The sequence below is a fragment of the Panulirus ornatus genome, chromosome 44 (assembly GCF_036320965.1).
Source record: "Panulirus ornatus isolate Po-2019 chromosome 44, ASM3632096v1, whole genome shotgun sequence".
Classification (NCBI taxonomy): Eukaryota; Metazoa; Arthropoda; class Malacostraca; order Decapoda; family Palinuridae; genus Panulirus; species Panulirus ornatus.
Genome location: NC_092267.1, coordinates 13,508,752 through 13,525,517, shown reverse-complemented (window position 1 = coordinate 13,525,517; position 16,766 = coordinate 13,508,752). Strand labels below are relative to the sequence as shown.

Below are 16,766 nucleotides of genomic sequence, written 5' to 3'. Positions count from 1 at the left end.
GGAGATGTATAAAAGAAAGAGACAGGAGGTCAAGAGAAAGGTGCAAGAGGTGAAAAAAAGGGCAAATGAGAGTTGGGGTGAGAGAGTATCATTAAATTTTAGGGAGAATAAAAAGATGTTCTGGAAGGAGGTAAATAAAGTGCGTAAGACAAGGGAGCAAATGGGAACTTCAGTGAAGGGCGCAAATGGGGAGGTGAAAACAAGTAGTGGTGATGTGAGAAGGAGATGGAGTGAGTATTTTGAAGGTTTGTTGAATGTGTTTGATGATAGAGTGGCAGATTTAGGGTGTTTTGGTCGAGGTGGTGTGCAAAGTGAGAGGGTTAGGGAAAATGATTTGGTAAACAGAGAAGAGGTAGTGAAAGCTTTGCGGAAGATGAAAGCCGGCAAGGCAGCAGGTTTGGATGGTATTGCAGTGGAATTTATTAAAAAAGGGGGTGACTGTATTGTTGACTGGTTGGTAAGGTTATTTAATGTATGTATGACTCATGGTGAGGTGCCTCAGGATTGGCGGAATGCGTGCATAGTGCCACTGTACAAAGGCAAAGGGGATAAGAGTGAGTGCTCAAATTACAGAGGTATAAGTTTGTTGAGTATTCCTGGTAAATTATATGGGAGGGTATTGATTGAGAGGGTGAAGGCATGTACAGAGCATCAGATTGGGGAAGAGCAGTGTGGTTTCAGAAGTGGTAGAGGATGTGTGGATCAGGTGTTTGCTTTGAAGAATGTATGTGAGAAATACTTAGAAAAGCAAATGGATTTGTATGTAGCATTTATGGATCTGGAGAAGGCATATGATAGAGTTGATAGAGATGCTCTGTGGAAGGTATTAAGAATATATGGTGTGGGAGGAAAGTTGTTAGAAGCATTGAAAAGTTTTTATCGAGGATGTAAGGCATGTGTACGTGTAGGAAGAGAGGAAAGTGATTGGTTCTCAGTGAATGTAGGTTTGCGGCAGGGGTGTGTGATGTCTCCATGGTTGTTTAATTTGTTTATGGATGGGGTTGTTAGGGAGGTAAATGCAAGAGTTTTGGAAAGAGGAGCAAGTATGAAGTCTGTTGGGGATGAGAGAGCTTGGGAAGTGAGTCAGTTGTTGTTCGCTGATGATACAGCGCTGGTGGCTGATTCATGTGAGAAATTGCAGAAGCTGGTGACTGAGTTTGGTAAAGTGTGTGGAAGAAGAAAGTTAAGAGTAAATGTGAATAAGAGCAAGGTTATTAGGTACAGTAGGGTTGAGGGTCAAGTCAATTGGGAGGTGAGTTTGAATGGAGAAAAACTGGAGGAAGTGATGTGTTTTAGATAACTGGGAGTGGATCTGGCAGCGGATGGAACCATGGAAGCGGAAGTGGATCATAGGGTGGGGGAGGGGGCGAAAATTCTGGGGGCCTTGAAGAATGTGTGGAAGTCGAGAACATTATCTCGGAAAGCAAAAATGGGTATGTTTGAAGGAATAGTGGTTCCAACAATGTTGTATGGTTGCGAGGCGTGGGCTATGGATAGAGTTGTGCGCAGGAGGATGGATGTGCTGGAAATGAGATGTTTGAGGACAATGTGTGGTGTGAGGTGGTTTGATCGAGTGAGTAACGTAAGGGTAAGAGAGATGTGTGGAAATAAAAAGAGCGTGGTTAAGAGAGCAGAAGAGGGTGTTTTGAAGTGGTTTGGGCACATGGAGAGAATGAGTGAGGAAAGATTGACCAAGAGGATATATGTGTCGGAGGTGGAGGGAACGAGGAGAAGAGGGAGACCAAATTGGAGGTGGAAAGATGGAGTGAAAAAGATTTTGTGTGATCGGGGCCTGAACATGCAGGAGGGTGAAAGGAGGGCAAGGAATAGAGTGAATTGGAGCGATGTGGTATACCGGGGTTGACGTGCTGTCAGTGGATTGAATCAAGGCATGTGAAGCGTCTGGGGTAAACCATGGAAAGCTGTGTAGGTATGTATATTTGCGTGTGTGGACGTATGTATATGCATGTGTATGGGGGGGGGGTTGGGCCATTTCTTTCGTCTGTTTCCTTGCGCTACCTCGCAAACGCAGGAGACAGCGACAAAGTATAATAAAAAAATAATAAAAAAAATTCAATGATACTCTCTCACCCCTCTTATGGTAAACTTAAACTTGTTTCCTTGCCTATGGATCATGCATATACAGAAAACCTACCAATGTATGCTCATATATCCATTATTACTCATCTCAACATGACAGAGCTAAATTATCATCATTTCAATTTATGTTCCTTAGGGCATTACGTACTTGCAGTCCAGAGTTTATTGATGATGAGTTTGACAAGATATATTTTATTGGATCTAAGTTAAAGTACCCTACATCTTTCATAGATAAATCCCTTAAGTTAGCAAAGAAATCATTTTATAGAATTGGCCCAAACCTCCAACTGACACCAAGAATCTTTTAGTTCTCCCTTTTAATAATAATTTTATTTTACTTACCAGGTTGCTTAAATCCTTTAATGTAAATGTTGCCTTCAGCAACAATAATACTGTAAAGAATATCTTAATCACGAATTCACCAGAAAATTCTCCTAGATGCATCTATAAAGTGCCATGTGGAAACTGATAAATTTTATGTTGGGCAGGCTGGTAAGGATCTTTCTGTTAGACTTAAGCAACATAAATACAGTACAAGAATGGGACACGAATCAAATTCCTTGTTTAATCATGTTAAAAACTATGATCATTGTATTGACTGAAGTAATGCCATCTCAGTTATTAACTCTAACTCTATTACCACGAGAAATATCAATGAATCTTCTATTATTAAACACACAAAGAATTATAATCTAAATATTAGATAACTTTACTGTTGATAAAAGTTGTAAAATGATAAGTTTATAAATGCTCGTTGTCTGTCTTGGACAATCGCATGTTTACCAAATGGTGTCCTAGCTTCGTCTCTTCGATGTATATCAACTGACTGTTATATTTCTCTCTTGTGTCTCCCCTGATGATGTGATTATTACACAAAAGTGCACTTAGGAACTTATCGTGTTTCATTTTCCAAGTGGACTCATAGGAATATCTTGATCACGCGCAAAATTGTGATCCTTTCCAACATATATCTATATATATATATACCTCGCAAATGCGGGAGACAGCGACAAAGCAAAAATAAATGAAATAAAATATATATATATATATACATACATATGGATTGAATCAGGGCATGTAAAGCATCTGGGGTAAACCATGGAAAGCTGTGTAGGTATGTATATTTGCGTGTGTGGACGTATGTATATACATGTGTATGGGGGTGGGTTGGGCCATTTCTTTCGTCTGTTTCCTTGTGCTACCTTGCAAATGTGGGAGACAGCGACAAAGCAAAAAAAAAAAAAAAAAATAATAATATATATATATGGGGATAGGGGAGAAAGAATACTTCTCACGTATTCCCTGCGTGTCGTAGAAGGCGACTAAAAGGGAAGGAGCAGGGGGCTGGAAATTCTCCCCTCTCGTTTTTAATTTTCCAAAAGAAGGAACAGAGAAGGGGGCCAAGTGAGGATATTCCCTCAAAGGCTCAGTCTTCTGTTCTTAACGCTACCTCGCTAACGCGGGAAATGGCGAATAGTATGAAAAAAAAAATATATATTTATATATATATTTTTTTTGACATATATATATATATATATATATATATATATATATATATATATATATATATATATATATATATATATATATATATATATGTCAGTTTGCGGCAGGGGTGCCTGATTTCTCCAAGGTTGTTTAATTTGCTTATGGGAAGTTGAGCATCCCTAATCTGTAAATCCAAAATTTGACACTTTCTGAGCATTGACATGACGTTACAATTGGAAAATTTGAAACCTGGTCTCACTTGCCCATGCTGGGCTCTGATGCTCTATTGACACTAGTTTGTTACAAACCATCATCACTGTCACACCTACGTGATTTTTGCCATTCTCTGCTCTGCGTGAATAAGTGTAAGAAAATGATTGCTTATCAACAGCGTACAAATCCAGAGTTAGAAATGAAGGTAATGCCAAACAACCACAGATTGTCCACATGGGCTGCTGATGTTGTAACACCTTAGTTTTCTGATGGTTCAGTTTTACACAAACTTTGTTTCATGCACAAAATTATCAAAAGTATTGTGTACATTACTTTCAGTGAGGATATGTGTATAAGTTGTATATGAAAAATATATGAATTTTGCATTTAGATTTGGGTCCCATCCCAAAGATATCTCATTATCTATTATCCATCATGACAAATGTGGAAGATGGGATGGTGTGGAAACAAACAGGTTAGAGCTGAGATATACCTCAATGTTTTGACTGTTCAATGGTCTTCCTCAGGAGATACTGATTCCAGCAAGACCATATTCCCCAGCAAGTGATAGTCACCTGGTCAGACACCTTCTTGTTTGCAAAGAATAAACCACTCTCAGCACAGATATCCACAAGATAACTTCTTTTGTCATTTACTCCAGGCACTCCCAATCACCAACTATCTTGCCAATTTCATCATATCCTACTTTTGCATTCATACCACCCATTACTAACATGTTTCTCTCATTTTCAAATCTGTTTAAAAACATTCAAATTTCTCTAGAAATGCTTCAATTCACCCTTACCTTGCAAAGTCTTTACATTCACAGGCACATATACACATACCCATGCATTCTTCAAAATTCCCATCTTTCCTTTCATCCACAAAATGTTTGATCCATTCCATCCATGCTCTGTAACACCCTGCCACACTCGTGATTAACCAAAATTGCACATCCTTCTTTTCCTGTTCCCAGATGATTCTGATTCAACCCCATCCATACCACTCCTCCTGCTATGCTCTCCCATAACTTGCATTCATCATTTCATTTTCACTCCATACACCCTGAACAAGGATATAGGTCTCCCTAATCCCCAGAATATCCAAGCAATAACTTTTAAACTTCTCTACAAGTGCATCCTCTTACCAGTCATCCCATTTACAACTCATCTCTTTACTTCGCACCATAACTGGTAGACTCCATTGCCACTTCTTAGCCTTTTGTCGGAGGGCAACTCCAGTGCAGTGTTTCCAAAAAAACTGGAAATCCCAGCCCACCTCCTGTGTATGTATTTAAAAGACTGCCCAGATGGAGTTGGGCAACACCTTCCCTTTAGCTCCACCCCTAAGAATGCAGTAATGAGGTCACCATGCAAAGGCAGGTTGGGATGTGGATACTCTAAAATACTAGATTATCATCTTGAGATACTGAAATTTGAAAACTTTTTCCAATACTATGCCTACCACAGTAGCAGTACCTCCTAATCTCATTGGTTACAATACTGCCACTGTGTAAAACACTGTTTCTACATATAATTCAACCACAGTGAAAACCCACAAAAAGGAAAAACTCTAATAATCCTGAAGCCCTAGAACTTATAAAACTCCTCACCTATTCCCACTTACCTCCTCCAGAGTGTATGGTTGCTGTGTGAGTTTGTATTCCTGGAACATATCGTCAATGAATTTATGCCAGCGATAAAAAATTGGGTCCCTCATGGCTGTTGCTGAATCCCCCATCACTCCCATCTCTTCCTGTGATACAGTACGTAAACTGTTGATTACATGCAGAAAATAATATGTCCTCTTCAATCAAATATAACTTTAACTTTCAAGAGTTCATCATTCCTTAAGTATTTTTTGGCCATGTAAAATATTTTCTAAAATCTGAGACTTATACCAGTACATCTCCATATCATGGTGCACAAGTCCAAAAAAACAAGGTTCTCATTTGCTGTAGAATTAATGGTTGCTAGTTTGGCTTACTGTTAAGAACTAAAATTGAATTCTTGTGTCATTAATAATATATCAATAAATAAACTGAAATGAAGAGTAATCCATGATTAGTTAGAATTTTTTTGAGAGAAAATCATCTATGGGCACACACAGAGATAAAGTGCATTCATTCCTAAATGTCATTCTTTAATGAGCTGAAATGAAGAGTAACCCATGATCAGTTAAAATATTTTTGAGAAAAAATTATCTATGGGCACAAACAGAAATAAAGTGCATTCAATCCTAAATGTCATTCTTTAAAACTCATTAGGAACATGGGTAACATATATTCAACTGAAACAGTAATTCACTGCAGGATCAAACTGACCTTCAATGCAGAAGGTGGAAAAGACAGTTCATACTAACATGGCAAAGTATGCTATATAGTCTAATTAGAAAAGGACCTTATTACAACAGCACTGTTTACCTGACACCATAAACTGAGAGGAATAACTATCTTCTTTGGTTGAGCATATCTAAAAATATACTAATTTCTTACTGAAAGATACCAAAAAGAGTCTTGCAAGCAAAAAAGTGGAAATGCACTGAAAACTCTGGCGAATGGAAACAATTCAGGAGTAGAGTGCAAAATTTTTTTATTTGTTAGCCGAGATGGCACAGGCAGCTGAGGCCCTAATCAAGGCCATCCCATCTCTAGCTGTCATGTGTAATGCACCGAAACCACACCTCAAACCTATCCACATCCAGGCCCCACAGATATTCCCATAGTTTACCCCAAATGCTTCACATACCTTGGTTCAGTCCCTGTATGTTTAGGCCCTGATCACTCAAAATCTTTTACACTCCATCCTTCCACCTCCAATTAGGTCTCCTGCTTCTTCTTGTTCCCTCTACCTCTGACACATATATTCTCTTTGTCAATCTTTTCTCACTCATTCTCTCCAAATGTCCAAACCATTTTAACACACCCTCTTCTGATCTCTCAACCATACTCTTTTTATTTCCACACATTTCTCTTACCCTTTCAATACTTTACTTACTCAATCCAACCACCTCACACCACATATTGTCCCCAAACATTTCATTTCCAACACATCCACCCTCCTCCATACAACCCTATCTATAGCCTATGCCTTGCTAACACATAACATTGCTGGAACTACTATTCCTCCAAACATACCCATTTTCGCTTTCCAAGATAACGCTCTCTCCTTTCCCACATTCTTCATTGCTCCTAGAACCTTCACCCCTCCCCATCCTGTGACTCACTTCTGCTTCCATGGTTTTATCCACTGCTCCACTCCCAGGTAGCTAGAACACTTTACTTCCTCCAATTTTTCTCCATTCAAACACCCCAATTAACTTGTCCCTCAACCCTACTGAACCTAATAACCTTGCACTTATTCACACTTACTCTCAACATTCTCTTTTCACACACTTTTCCAAACTCAGTGGTCAACTTCTGCAGTTTCCCACTTAAATCAGCCACTAGAGATATATCACTGGCAAACAACAACCAACTCATTTCCCAGGCCCTCTCATCCCAACAGGCTGCATACTTGCCTCTCTCTCCAAAACTCTTGCATTTAGCTCCCTAACCACCCTATCCATAAACAAATTAAACAACCATGGGGACATCACACACCCCTGCCGCAGACTGACATTCACAGGGAAACAATCACTCTCCTCTCTTCCTACTCGTACACAGGCCATACTACATCCTTGGTGAAAACTTTTCACTGCTTCCAGAAACTTACCTCCCACACCATAAACTCTTAAGACCTTCCACAAAGCATCTCTCAACAGTATCATATGCCTTCCCCAGATCCATGAATGCTACATACAAATCCATCCGTTTTTCTAAGTATTTCTCATACACATTCTTCAAAGCAAACATCTGATCCATACATCCTCTACCACTTCTGAAACCACACCCTCTCAATCAATACCTGCCCATATGATTTCCCAGGAATACTCAACAAACTTATGCCTCTGTAGTTTGAACACTCTCCTTTATCCCCTTTGCCTTTGTACAAGGGCACTATGCATGCATTCCTCCAGTCCTCAGGTACTTCACCACGGTCTATACATACAATGAATATCCTTACCAACCAAATAACAACAGTCATCCCCTTATTTAACAAATCATACAGCAATACCATCTAAACCCGCCGTCTTGCTGCATTTCATCTTCCGCAAAGCTTTCACTACCTCTTCTCTCTTAACCAAACCATTTTCCTTGACCTTTCCACTTTGCACACCATCCCGACCAAAACACCCTATATCTGCCACTCTAGCATCAAACCTTCAAAATACTCACTTCATCACTTCCTATTATTACTTCCCCACTTGCCCCCTTCCCCGATGTTCCCATTTGTTCTCTTGTCTTACACACATTATTTACCTCCTTCCAAATTATCTTTTTAGTCTCCCTAAAGTTTAACGATACTTTCTCATCCCATCTTTCATTTGCCCTCTTTTTCAACCCTTTCACCTTTCTCTTGACCTCTGGTTGCGTTCTTTTATACATCTAGTCATTTGCACTCCTTCCTTGCAAGTATCATCCCAATGCCTCTCTTTTCTCTCACTACGAGCTTTACTTCATCCCACCACTCACTAACCTTTCTAATCTGTCCACCTCCCATCTTTCTCAAGCCACTTGCATCTTTTGTGCAAGCCATCACTAATACAGGAAACAGCGATTAAGTGTATCAAATCAGCGCTGGTGGCTGATTCGGGTGAGAAACTGCAGAAGTTGGTAACTGAGTTTGTTAAAGTGTGTGAAAGACGAAAGCTGAGAGTAAATGTGAATAAGAGCAAGGTTATTAGGTTCAGTAAGGTTGAGGGACAAGTAAATTGGGAGGTAAGTTTGAATGGAGAAAAACTGGAGGAAGTGAAGTGTTTCAGATATCTGGGAGTGGACTTGGCAGCAGATGGAACCATGGAAGCTGAAGTGAGTCACAGGGTAAGGGAAGGGGTGAAGGTTCTGGGAGCGTTGAAGAATGTATGGAAGGCGAGAATGTTATTTCTGAAAGCAAAAATGGGAATGTTTAAAGGAATAGTGGTTCCAACAATGTTATATGGTTGTGAGGCATGGGCAATAGATAGGGTTGCACGGACGAGGGTGGATGTGTTGGAAATGAGATGTTTGAGGACAATATGTAGCGTGAGGTGGTTTGATCGAGTAAGTAATGAAAGGATATGAGAGATGTGTGGTAATAAAAAGAGTGTGGTTGAGAGAGCAGAAGAGGGTGTTTTGAAATGGTTTGGTCACATGGAGAGAGTGAGTGAGGAAAGATTGACAAAGAGGATATATGTGTCAGAGATGGAGGGAATGAGAAGTGGGAGACCATTGGAGATGGAAGATTGAAGTGAAAAAGATTTTGAGAGATTGGGGCTTGAACATACAGGAAGGTGAAAGGTGTGCAAGGAATAGAGTGAAGTGGAACAATGTGGTATACCACAGTCAACATGCTGCCAATGAATTGAACCAGGGCATGTGAAGCGTTTGGGGTAAACCATGGAAAGTTTTGTGAGCCCTGGATGTGGAAAGGGAGCTGTCATTTCGGTGCATTACACATGACAACTAGAGACTGAGTGTGAACGAATGTGGCCTTTGTTGTCTTTTCCTAGCACTACCTCACACGCACACGGGGGGAGGGGGTGCCATTTCATGTGTGGCGGGGTGGCAGCGGGAATGGATGAAGGCAGCATGTATGAATATGTACATATGTATATGTGCATATGTCTGTATATGTATATGTATTTATACGTGGAAATGTGTAGGTATGTATACATACGTGTGTGGGCGTTTATGTACATACATGTGTATGTGGGTGGGTTGAGCCATTCTTTTGTCTGTTCCCTTGCTCTACCTTGCTAACGTGGGACACAGCGACAAAGTACAATAAAAGAAATAATAATATTTGTACACATACATACATCATAGAGTGGGGGAGGGGGCGAAAATCCTGGGAGCCTTGAAGAATGTGTGGAAGTCGAGAACATTATCTCCAAAAGCAAAAATGGTTATGTTTGAAGGAATAGTGGTTCCAACAATGTTATATGGTTGTGAGGCATGGGCTATGGATAGAGTTGTGCGCAGGAGGGTGGATGTGCTGGAAATGAGATGTTTGAGGACAATATGTGGTGTGAGGTGGTTTGATCGAGTAAGTGATGTAAGGGTAAGAGAGATGTGTGGAAATAAAAAGAGCGTGGTTGAGAGAGCAGAAGAGGGTGTTTTGAAATGGTTTGGTCACATGGAGAGAGTGAGTGAGGAAAGATTGAAAAAGAGGATATATGTGTCAGAGATGGAGGGAATGAGAAGTGGGAGACCATTGGAGATGGAAGATTGAAGTGAAAAAGATTTTGAGAGATTGGGGCTTGAACATACAGGAAGGTGAAAGGTGTGCAAGGAATAGAGTGAACTGGAACAATGTGGTATACCACAGTCAACATGCTGCCAATGAATTGAACCAGGGCATGTGAAGCGTTTGGGGTAAACCATGGAAAGTTTTGTGAGCCCTGGATGTGGAAAGGGAGCTGTCGTTTCGGTGCATTACACATGACAACTAGAGACTGAGTGTGAACGAATGTGGCCTTTGTTGACTTTTCCTAGCACTTCCTCACACGCACACGGGGAAGGGGGTGGCATTTCATGTGTGACGGGGTGGCAGCGGGAATGGATGAAGGCAGCATGTATGAATATGTACATATGTATATGTGCATATGTCTGTATATGTATATGTATTTATACGTGGAAATGTGTAGGTATGTATACATACATGTGTGGGCGTTTATGTACAAACATGTGTATGTGGGTGGGTTGAGCCATTCTTTTGTCTGTTCCCTCGCTCTACCTTGCTAACGCGGGACACAGCGACAAAGTACAATAAAAGAAATAATAATATTTGTACACATACATACATCATAGAGTGGGGGAGGGGGCGAAAATCCTGGGAGCCTTGAAGAATGTGTGGAAGTCGAGAACATTACCTCCGAAAGCAAAAATGGTTATGTTTGAAGGAACAGTGGTTCCAACAATGTTGTATGGTTGTGAGGCATGGGCTATGGATAGAGCTGTGCGCAGGAGGGTGGATGTGCTGGAAATGAGATGTTTGAGGACAATATGTGGTGTGAGGTGGTTTGATCGAGTAAGTGATGTAAGGGTAAGAGAGATGTGTGGAAATAAAAAGAGCGTGGTTGAGAGAGCAGAAGAGGGTGTTTTGAAATGGTTTGGGCACATGGAGAGAATGAGTGAGGAAAGAATGACAAAGAGGATATATGTGTCGGAGGTGGAGGGAACGAGGAAAAGTGGGAGACCAAATTGGAGGTGGAAAGATGGAGTGAAAAAGATTTTGAGTGATCAGGGCCTGAACATGCAGGAGGGTGAAAGGCGGGCAAGGAATAGAGTGAATTGGATCAATGTGGTATACCAGGGTCGACGTGCTGTCAATGGATTGAATCAGGGCATGTGAAGCGTCTGGGGTAAACCATGGAAAGCTGTGTGGGGCCTGGATGTGGAAAGGGAGCTGTGGTTTCAGGCATTATTGCATGACAGCTAGAGACCGAGTGTGAACGAATGGGGCCTTTGTTGTCTTTTCCTAGCGCTACCTCGCACACATGAGGGGGGAGGGGGATGTTATTCCATGTGTGGCGAGGTGGCGATGGGAATAAATAAAGGCAGACAGTATGAATTATGTACATTTGTATATATGTATATGTCTGTGTGTGTATATATATATGTGTACATTGAGATGTATAGGTATGTATATTTGCGAGTGTGGACATGTATGTATATACATGTGTATGGGGGTGGGTTGGGCCATTTCTTTCGTCTGTTTCCTTGCGCTACCTCGCAAATGCGGGAGACAGCGACAAAGCAAAATAAATAAATATATATAAATACATACTATCCTGAGCCAGATACCCATTCTATTGAACAGCCCCTAGGGGAGGATGAATAATTGGGTTAAATGTGAACCGACTGCCATAACCGGGATTTGAACCTATGTGCTCAACCCTGCGCTGCCAGTAAATAAGTCACGGTCAGGAATGCTAACCACTACATCATGAGAGCCCATTTTGCTTGCATGATAGAATTCAAACAAATCAGTACAAGGAGGTGAAACCCTTATTTTCTAAGGTCAGGTGAGACGTGCAGTAAGATGATTGACACAGAAAGTTCATTTAAAATTAAGAAAGTAGAATACAAAATGAAAATGTGTTAAGGATATCTAGTAAGATGAAGTTATTAGAAATTTGCATGTATAAGATGGCCATTCTTTCATTTGTTTCCATCCGCTGCCTCGCTAACACGGAAGATGGGGATCAAGTATAATAAAATAAATATAAAAAGATGGTATATGTGTATATGTCTGTGTATAATTATGTATATGTGTATGTGTTGATATGTATATGTATGTATATGTGAGTGTATGGGTGCTTAAGTATATATGTGTATATGAGTGGATGGGCTGTTCTTTCTCTGTTTCCTGGCACTACCTCACTGTTGAGGGAAATGGCAATCAAGAATGATATACATAAATAAAGGTGGTATAGTCAGGGAAACTGTATGGAAGATATACCAGTGATGTAGTCTGGCTGAAGGTACATGGAAAAGATGAAGACATAGAAGAAGTTGAATGCAAAGAACACTGAGTGCAGGTAAACATATCTAAAGTGATCTTATAAGAATAGTTTTTGATCAGGTGCAAGAGACATGCCTTGCTTAATTTTGTTGAACTGTACACATGGACTTTAGTTTAGCATGACAAATGAACTTGCATGCAAAGTGAAAAAATAAGATGCACTTCTACTCTATAATTCAAGTTTCACATCTGTACACTGCCAAGAAATCAGAATATTCATAAGTAAACTAAGGCTTATATGTGCTTGATTCACCCTATGTACATGGAAATAAATCTAAAATACAACAAATATCAAAACTGAAATTAAGATAGATTACCTTGTGGGCATTGTCATTGTCATGAGTGAATGCTATAACTATATGACCCTGGTTGTGCAAATCACCATAGTAAAGGGAATTAACGCTCAGCCTACGATCTGCCTCAACTGCATCACCCAATATATCAATTCCCCTTTTTCCAGATGTAACATTATCTGATAAGGGTACTTTCTCGCCATTCCGCTGGGGAGAAAAAGAATTGTGATCAATATTGGTTAATAAATAATGTCAAAAACCTATCCACATCAAAATTCAGCCAAATGAGGAAAATAAAAATCATGCACAGAACTAAAACCGGACTAAGCCCATTACTTACATCATTCATGTAGCCTTGGTGGATGGCATCAAAAATTCGAGAGCGCCAAATCTCTAAGTCTGTGATGTCTAAAGGTTCCAACCCAATGTCTTCCCGTCTGAGGTCCTAGGTGAAGTAAATCATTCAATGAATTTCAATAAATTGAACCTTTCAGCTCCAGAACAACCTTTTAAGAACCAGTACTACCCATGAAGTCTTCTATGACCACTAGCCCAACCCATGGGTTCACAAAGTGTGATGATGGAATTGTATAGGATTAATATATGGAAAATACAAACATAAGGAGTTCAGTGAGGAAACAAATCCCTAAAAGGAAATACATAGGTAGTAGCTGTAGATAAGCAATTAATTCTATGGGATTATACATTGGCAAATGGAATTCAACAGCCAGGATATGAAACACTGTTTAAGAAAGTTATACAACATGAAGAAGTTAGAACAAGGGTATTTTTTTCATATGTGATTGCTGTTTCTTGTGTTAGCAAGGTAGCACCAGGAACAGATGTAAAAAGGCTGCAACTGCTCACATACATTCTCTAGCCATCATGTGTAATGCATCAAAACCACAGCCCCCTATCCACAACCAGGACCAGGTTTACTCTGCATTTTTCACCTGTCCTGCTTCAGTCCATTGACAGGAATTGTTCCAATTCACTTTATCCCATGCAAACCTTTCACCTGCCTTCATGTTCAGGCCCTGATTGCTCAAAATCTTTTTCATTCCATCCTTTGATCTCCAATTTGGTCTCCTGTTTTCCTTGTTTCCCTCACTTCTAACACATATTTCCTCTTTGTTAATCTTTCCTCACTCATTCTCTTTATATGCCCAAACCATTTCAGCGCACCCTCTTATGCTCTCTCAACCATGCTCTTCTTATTACCATGGTTATTAAGTTCAGTAGAGTTGAGAGACAAGTTAATTAGGAGATAAGTTTGAATGGAGAAAAAATGGAGGAAGTGAAGCGTTTTTGATATCTGGGAGAGGACTTAGCAGCGGATAGAACCATGGAAGTAGACGTGAGTCACAGGGTGGAGGAGGGGGCAAAGGTTCTGGGTGTGTTGAAGAATAAGTGGAAGGCAAGAACGTTATCTCAGAGAGCAAAAATGGGTATGTTTGAAGGAATAGTGGTTCCAACAATGTTACATGGATGCGAGGCATGGGCTGTAGATAGGGTTGTGCGGAGGAGGGTGGATGGGTTGGAAATGAAATGGTTGAGGACAATATGAGGTGCGAGGTGGTTTGACTGAGTAAGTAATGAAAGGATAAGAGATATGTGTGGTAATAAAGAGAGTGTGGTTGGGAGATCAAAAAAGGGTGAGTTGAAATGGTTTGGTCATATGGAGAGAATGAGTGAGGAAAGATTGAAGAAATGGATATATGTGTCAGAGGTGGAGGGAAGAAGAAGCAGGAGACCAAACTGGAGGTAGAAGGATGGAATGAAAAAGATTTTGAGCGATTGGGACCTGAGCATACAGGAGGGTGAAAGACGTATAAGGAATAGAATGAATTGGAACAATGTGGAATACTGGGGTCGACGTGCTGTTAATGGATTGAACCAAGGCAAGTGAAGCGTCTGGGGTAAACCATGGAAAGGTATGAGGGGCCTGCATGTGGAAAGGGAGCTGTGGTTTCAGTGCATTGCACATGACAGCTAGAGACTGAGTGTGAATGAATGTGGCTTTTTTTGTCTTCTTTCTGGCACTACCTCGCTGAAGGGGGATGCTATTTTATGTGTGGTGGGGTTGTGATGTAATGGATGAAGGCAGCAAGTATGAATATGTACATGTGCATATATGTATATGTCTGTGTATGTATACATATGTATATGGTGAAATGTATATGTATGTATATGTGTGTGTATGGGCATTTATGTATATACACGTGTATGTGGGTGGGTTGGGCCATTCCTCATCTTTTCCTTGCGCTACCTCGCTGACTAGGGAGACAGTGATTAAGTATAATAAATAAATAAAATAAATCTCTGTTAACCTTTCATAACTTAATCAAACAATCTTATACCACATTTTGTCCTCAAACGTTTCCTTTCCAACACAGATACCCTCCTCTGCACAGCCTTATCTACAGCCCATGTGAAGCATCTGGGATAAACCATGGAAAGGCCTATGGGGCTTGGTTGTGGATAGAGAGCTGAGGATTTGAAGCATTACATGACAGCTGGAGAATGGATATAAATGGATGTGGTGTTTCTTCATCTGTTTCCTGGCATTCCCTCACTTATGCAGGAAGAGCAGATTAAGTATCGAAAACAAAAATATTTTCATTACATTTATTCGCCGTCTCCTGCATCAGCGAGGTAGCACAAGGAAACAGATGAGGAATGGCCCAGACCCACCCACATACACACGTATATACATAAACGCCCATACACACACACACATATAAATACATTTACCTTTCAACATATACATATTCTTTCACGTTTCCTTGCGCTACCTCGCTAAAGCGGGAGACAGTGAAAAAGTACAATAAATAAATAAATACATACACAGACATACATACATACACATGTGCATATTCATACATGCTGCCTTCATCCATTCCCATTGCTACCCCGCCACACATGAAATAGTATCCTCCCCACCCCTACCAGCAAGGTAGTGCCACGAAAGGACAAAAAAGGCCACATTCGTTCACACTCAGTCTCTAGCTGTCATGTGTAATGCATCAAAACCACAGCTCCCTTTCCACATCCAGGCCCCACAGACCTTTCCAGGGTTTGCCCTAGATGCTTCACATGCCCTGGTTCAATCCAGTGACAGCACGTTGACCCCAGTTTACCACATCGTTCCAACTCACTCTATTCCTTGCACGCCTTTCACCCTCCTGTATGTTCAGGCCCCAATCGCTCAAAATCTTTTTCACTCCATCCTTCCACCTCCAATTTGGTCTCCCACTTCTCCTTCTTCCCTCCACCTCTGACACATATATCCTCTTCATCAATCTTTCCTCACTCATTCTCTTTATATGCCCAAACCATTTCAGCGCACCCTCTTATGCTCTCTCAACCATGCTCTTCTTATTACCATGGTTAGTTCAGTAGAGTTGAGAGACAAGTTAATTGGGAGATAAGTTTGAATGGAGAAAAAATGGAGGAAGTGAAGCGTTTTTGATATCTGGGAGAGGACTTAGCAGCGGATAGAACCATGGAAGTAGACGTGAGTCACAGGGTTGGAGGAGGGGGCAAAGGTTCTGGGTGTGTTGAAGAATAAGTGGAAGGCAAGAACGTTATCTCAGAGAGCAAAAATGGGTATGTTTGAAGGAATAGTGGTTCCAACAATGTTACATGGATGCGAGGCATGGGCTGTAGATAGGGTTGTGCGGAGGAGGGTGGATGGGTTGGAAATGAATGGTTGAGGACAATATGAGGTGCGAGGTGGTTTGACTGAGTAAGTAATGAAAGGATAAGAGATATGTGTGGTAATAAAGAGAGTGTGGTTGGGAGATCAAAAAAGGGTGAGTTGAAATGGTTGGTCATATGGAGAGAATGAGTGAGGAAAGATTGAAGAAATGGATATATGTGTCAGAGGTGGAGGGAAGAAGAAGCAGGAGACCAAACTGGAGGTAGAAGGATGGAATGAAAAAGATTTTGAGCGATTGGGACCTGAGCATACAGGAGGGTGAAAGACGTATAAGGAATAGAATGAATTGGAACAATGTGGAATACTGGGGTCGACGTGCTGTTAATGGATTGAACCAAGGCAAGT

At 40.7% G+C, this 16,766-nt stretch overlaps 1 protein-coding gene across 1 annotated transcript in view; it reads right to left on the bottom strand.

The window, feature by feature from the left end:
* Positions 1-16,766, bottom strand: part of LOC139762757 (phenoloxidase 1-like) — an 84,150-nt gene that overhangs the window by 22,690 nt on the left and 44,694 nt on the right. Inside the window, exons 9-10 of the mRNA XM_071687865.1 lie at positions 12,725-12,907; positions 5,428-5,556 (exon numbers count right to left, since the gene is read on the bottom strand). Coding sequence (XP_071543966.1) covers positions 5,428-5,556; positions 12,725-12,907 — 312 coding nt within the window. The remainder of the gene's footprint in view (positions 1-5,427; positions 5,557-12,724; positions 12,908-16,766) is intronic.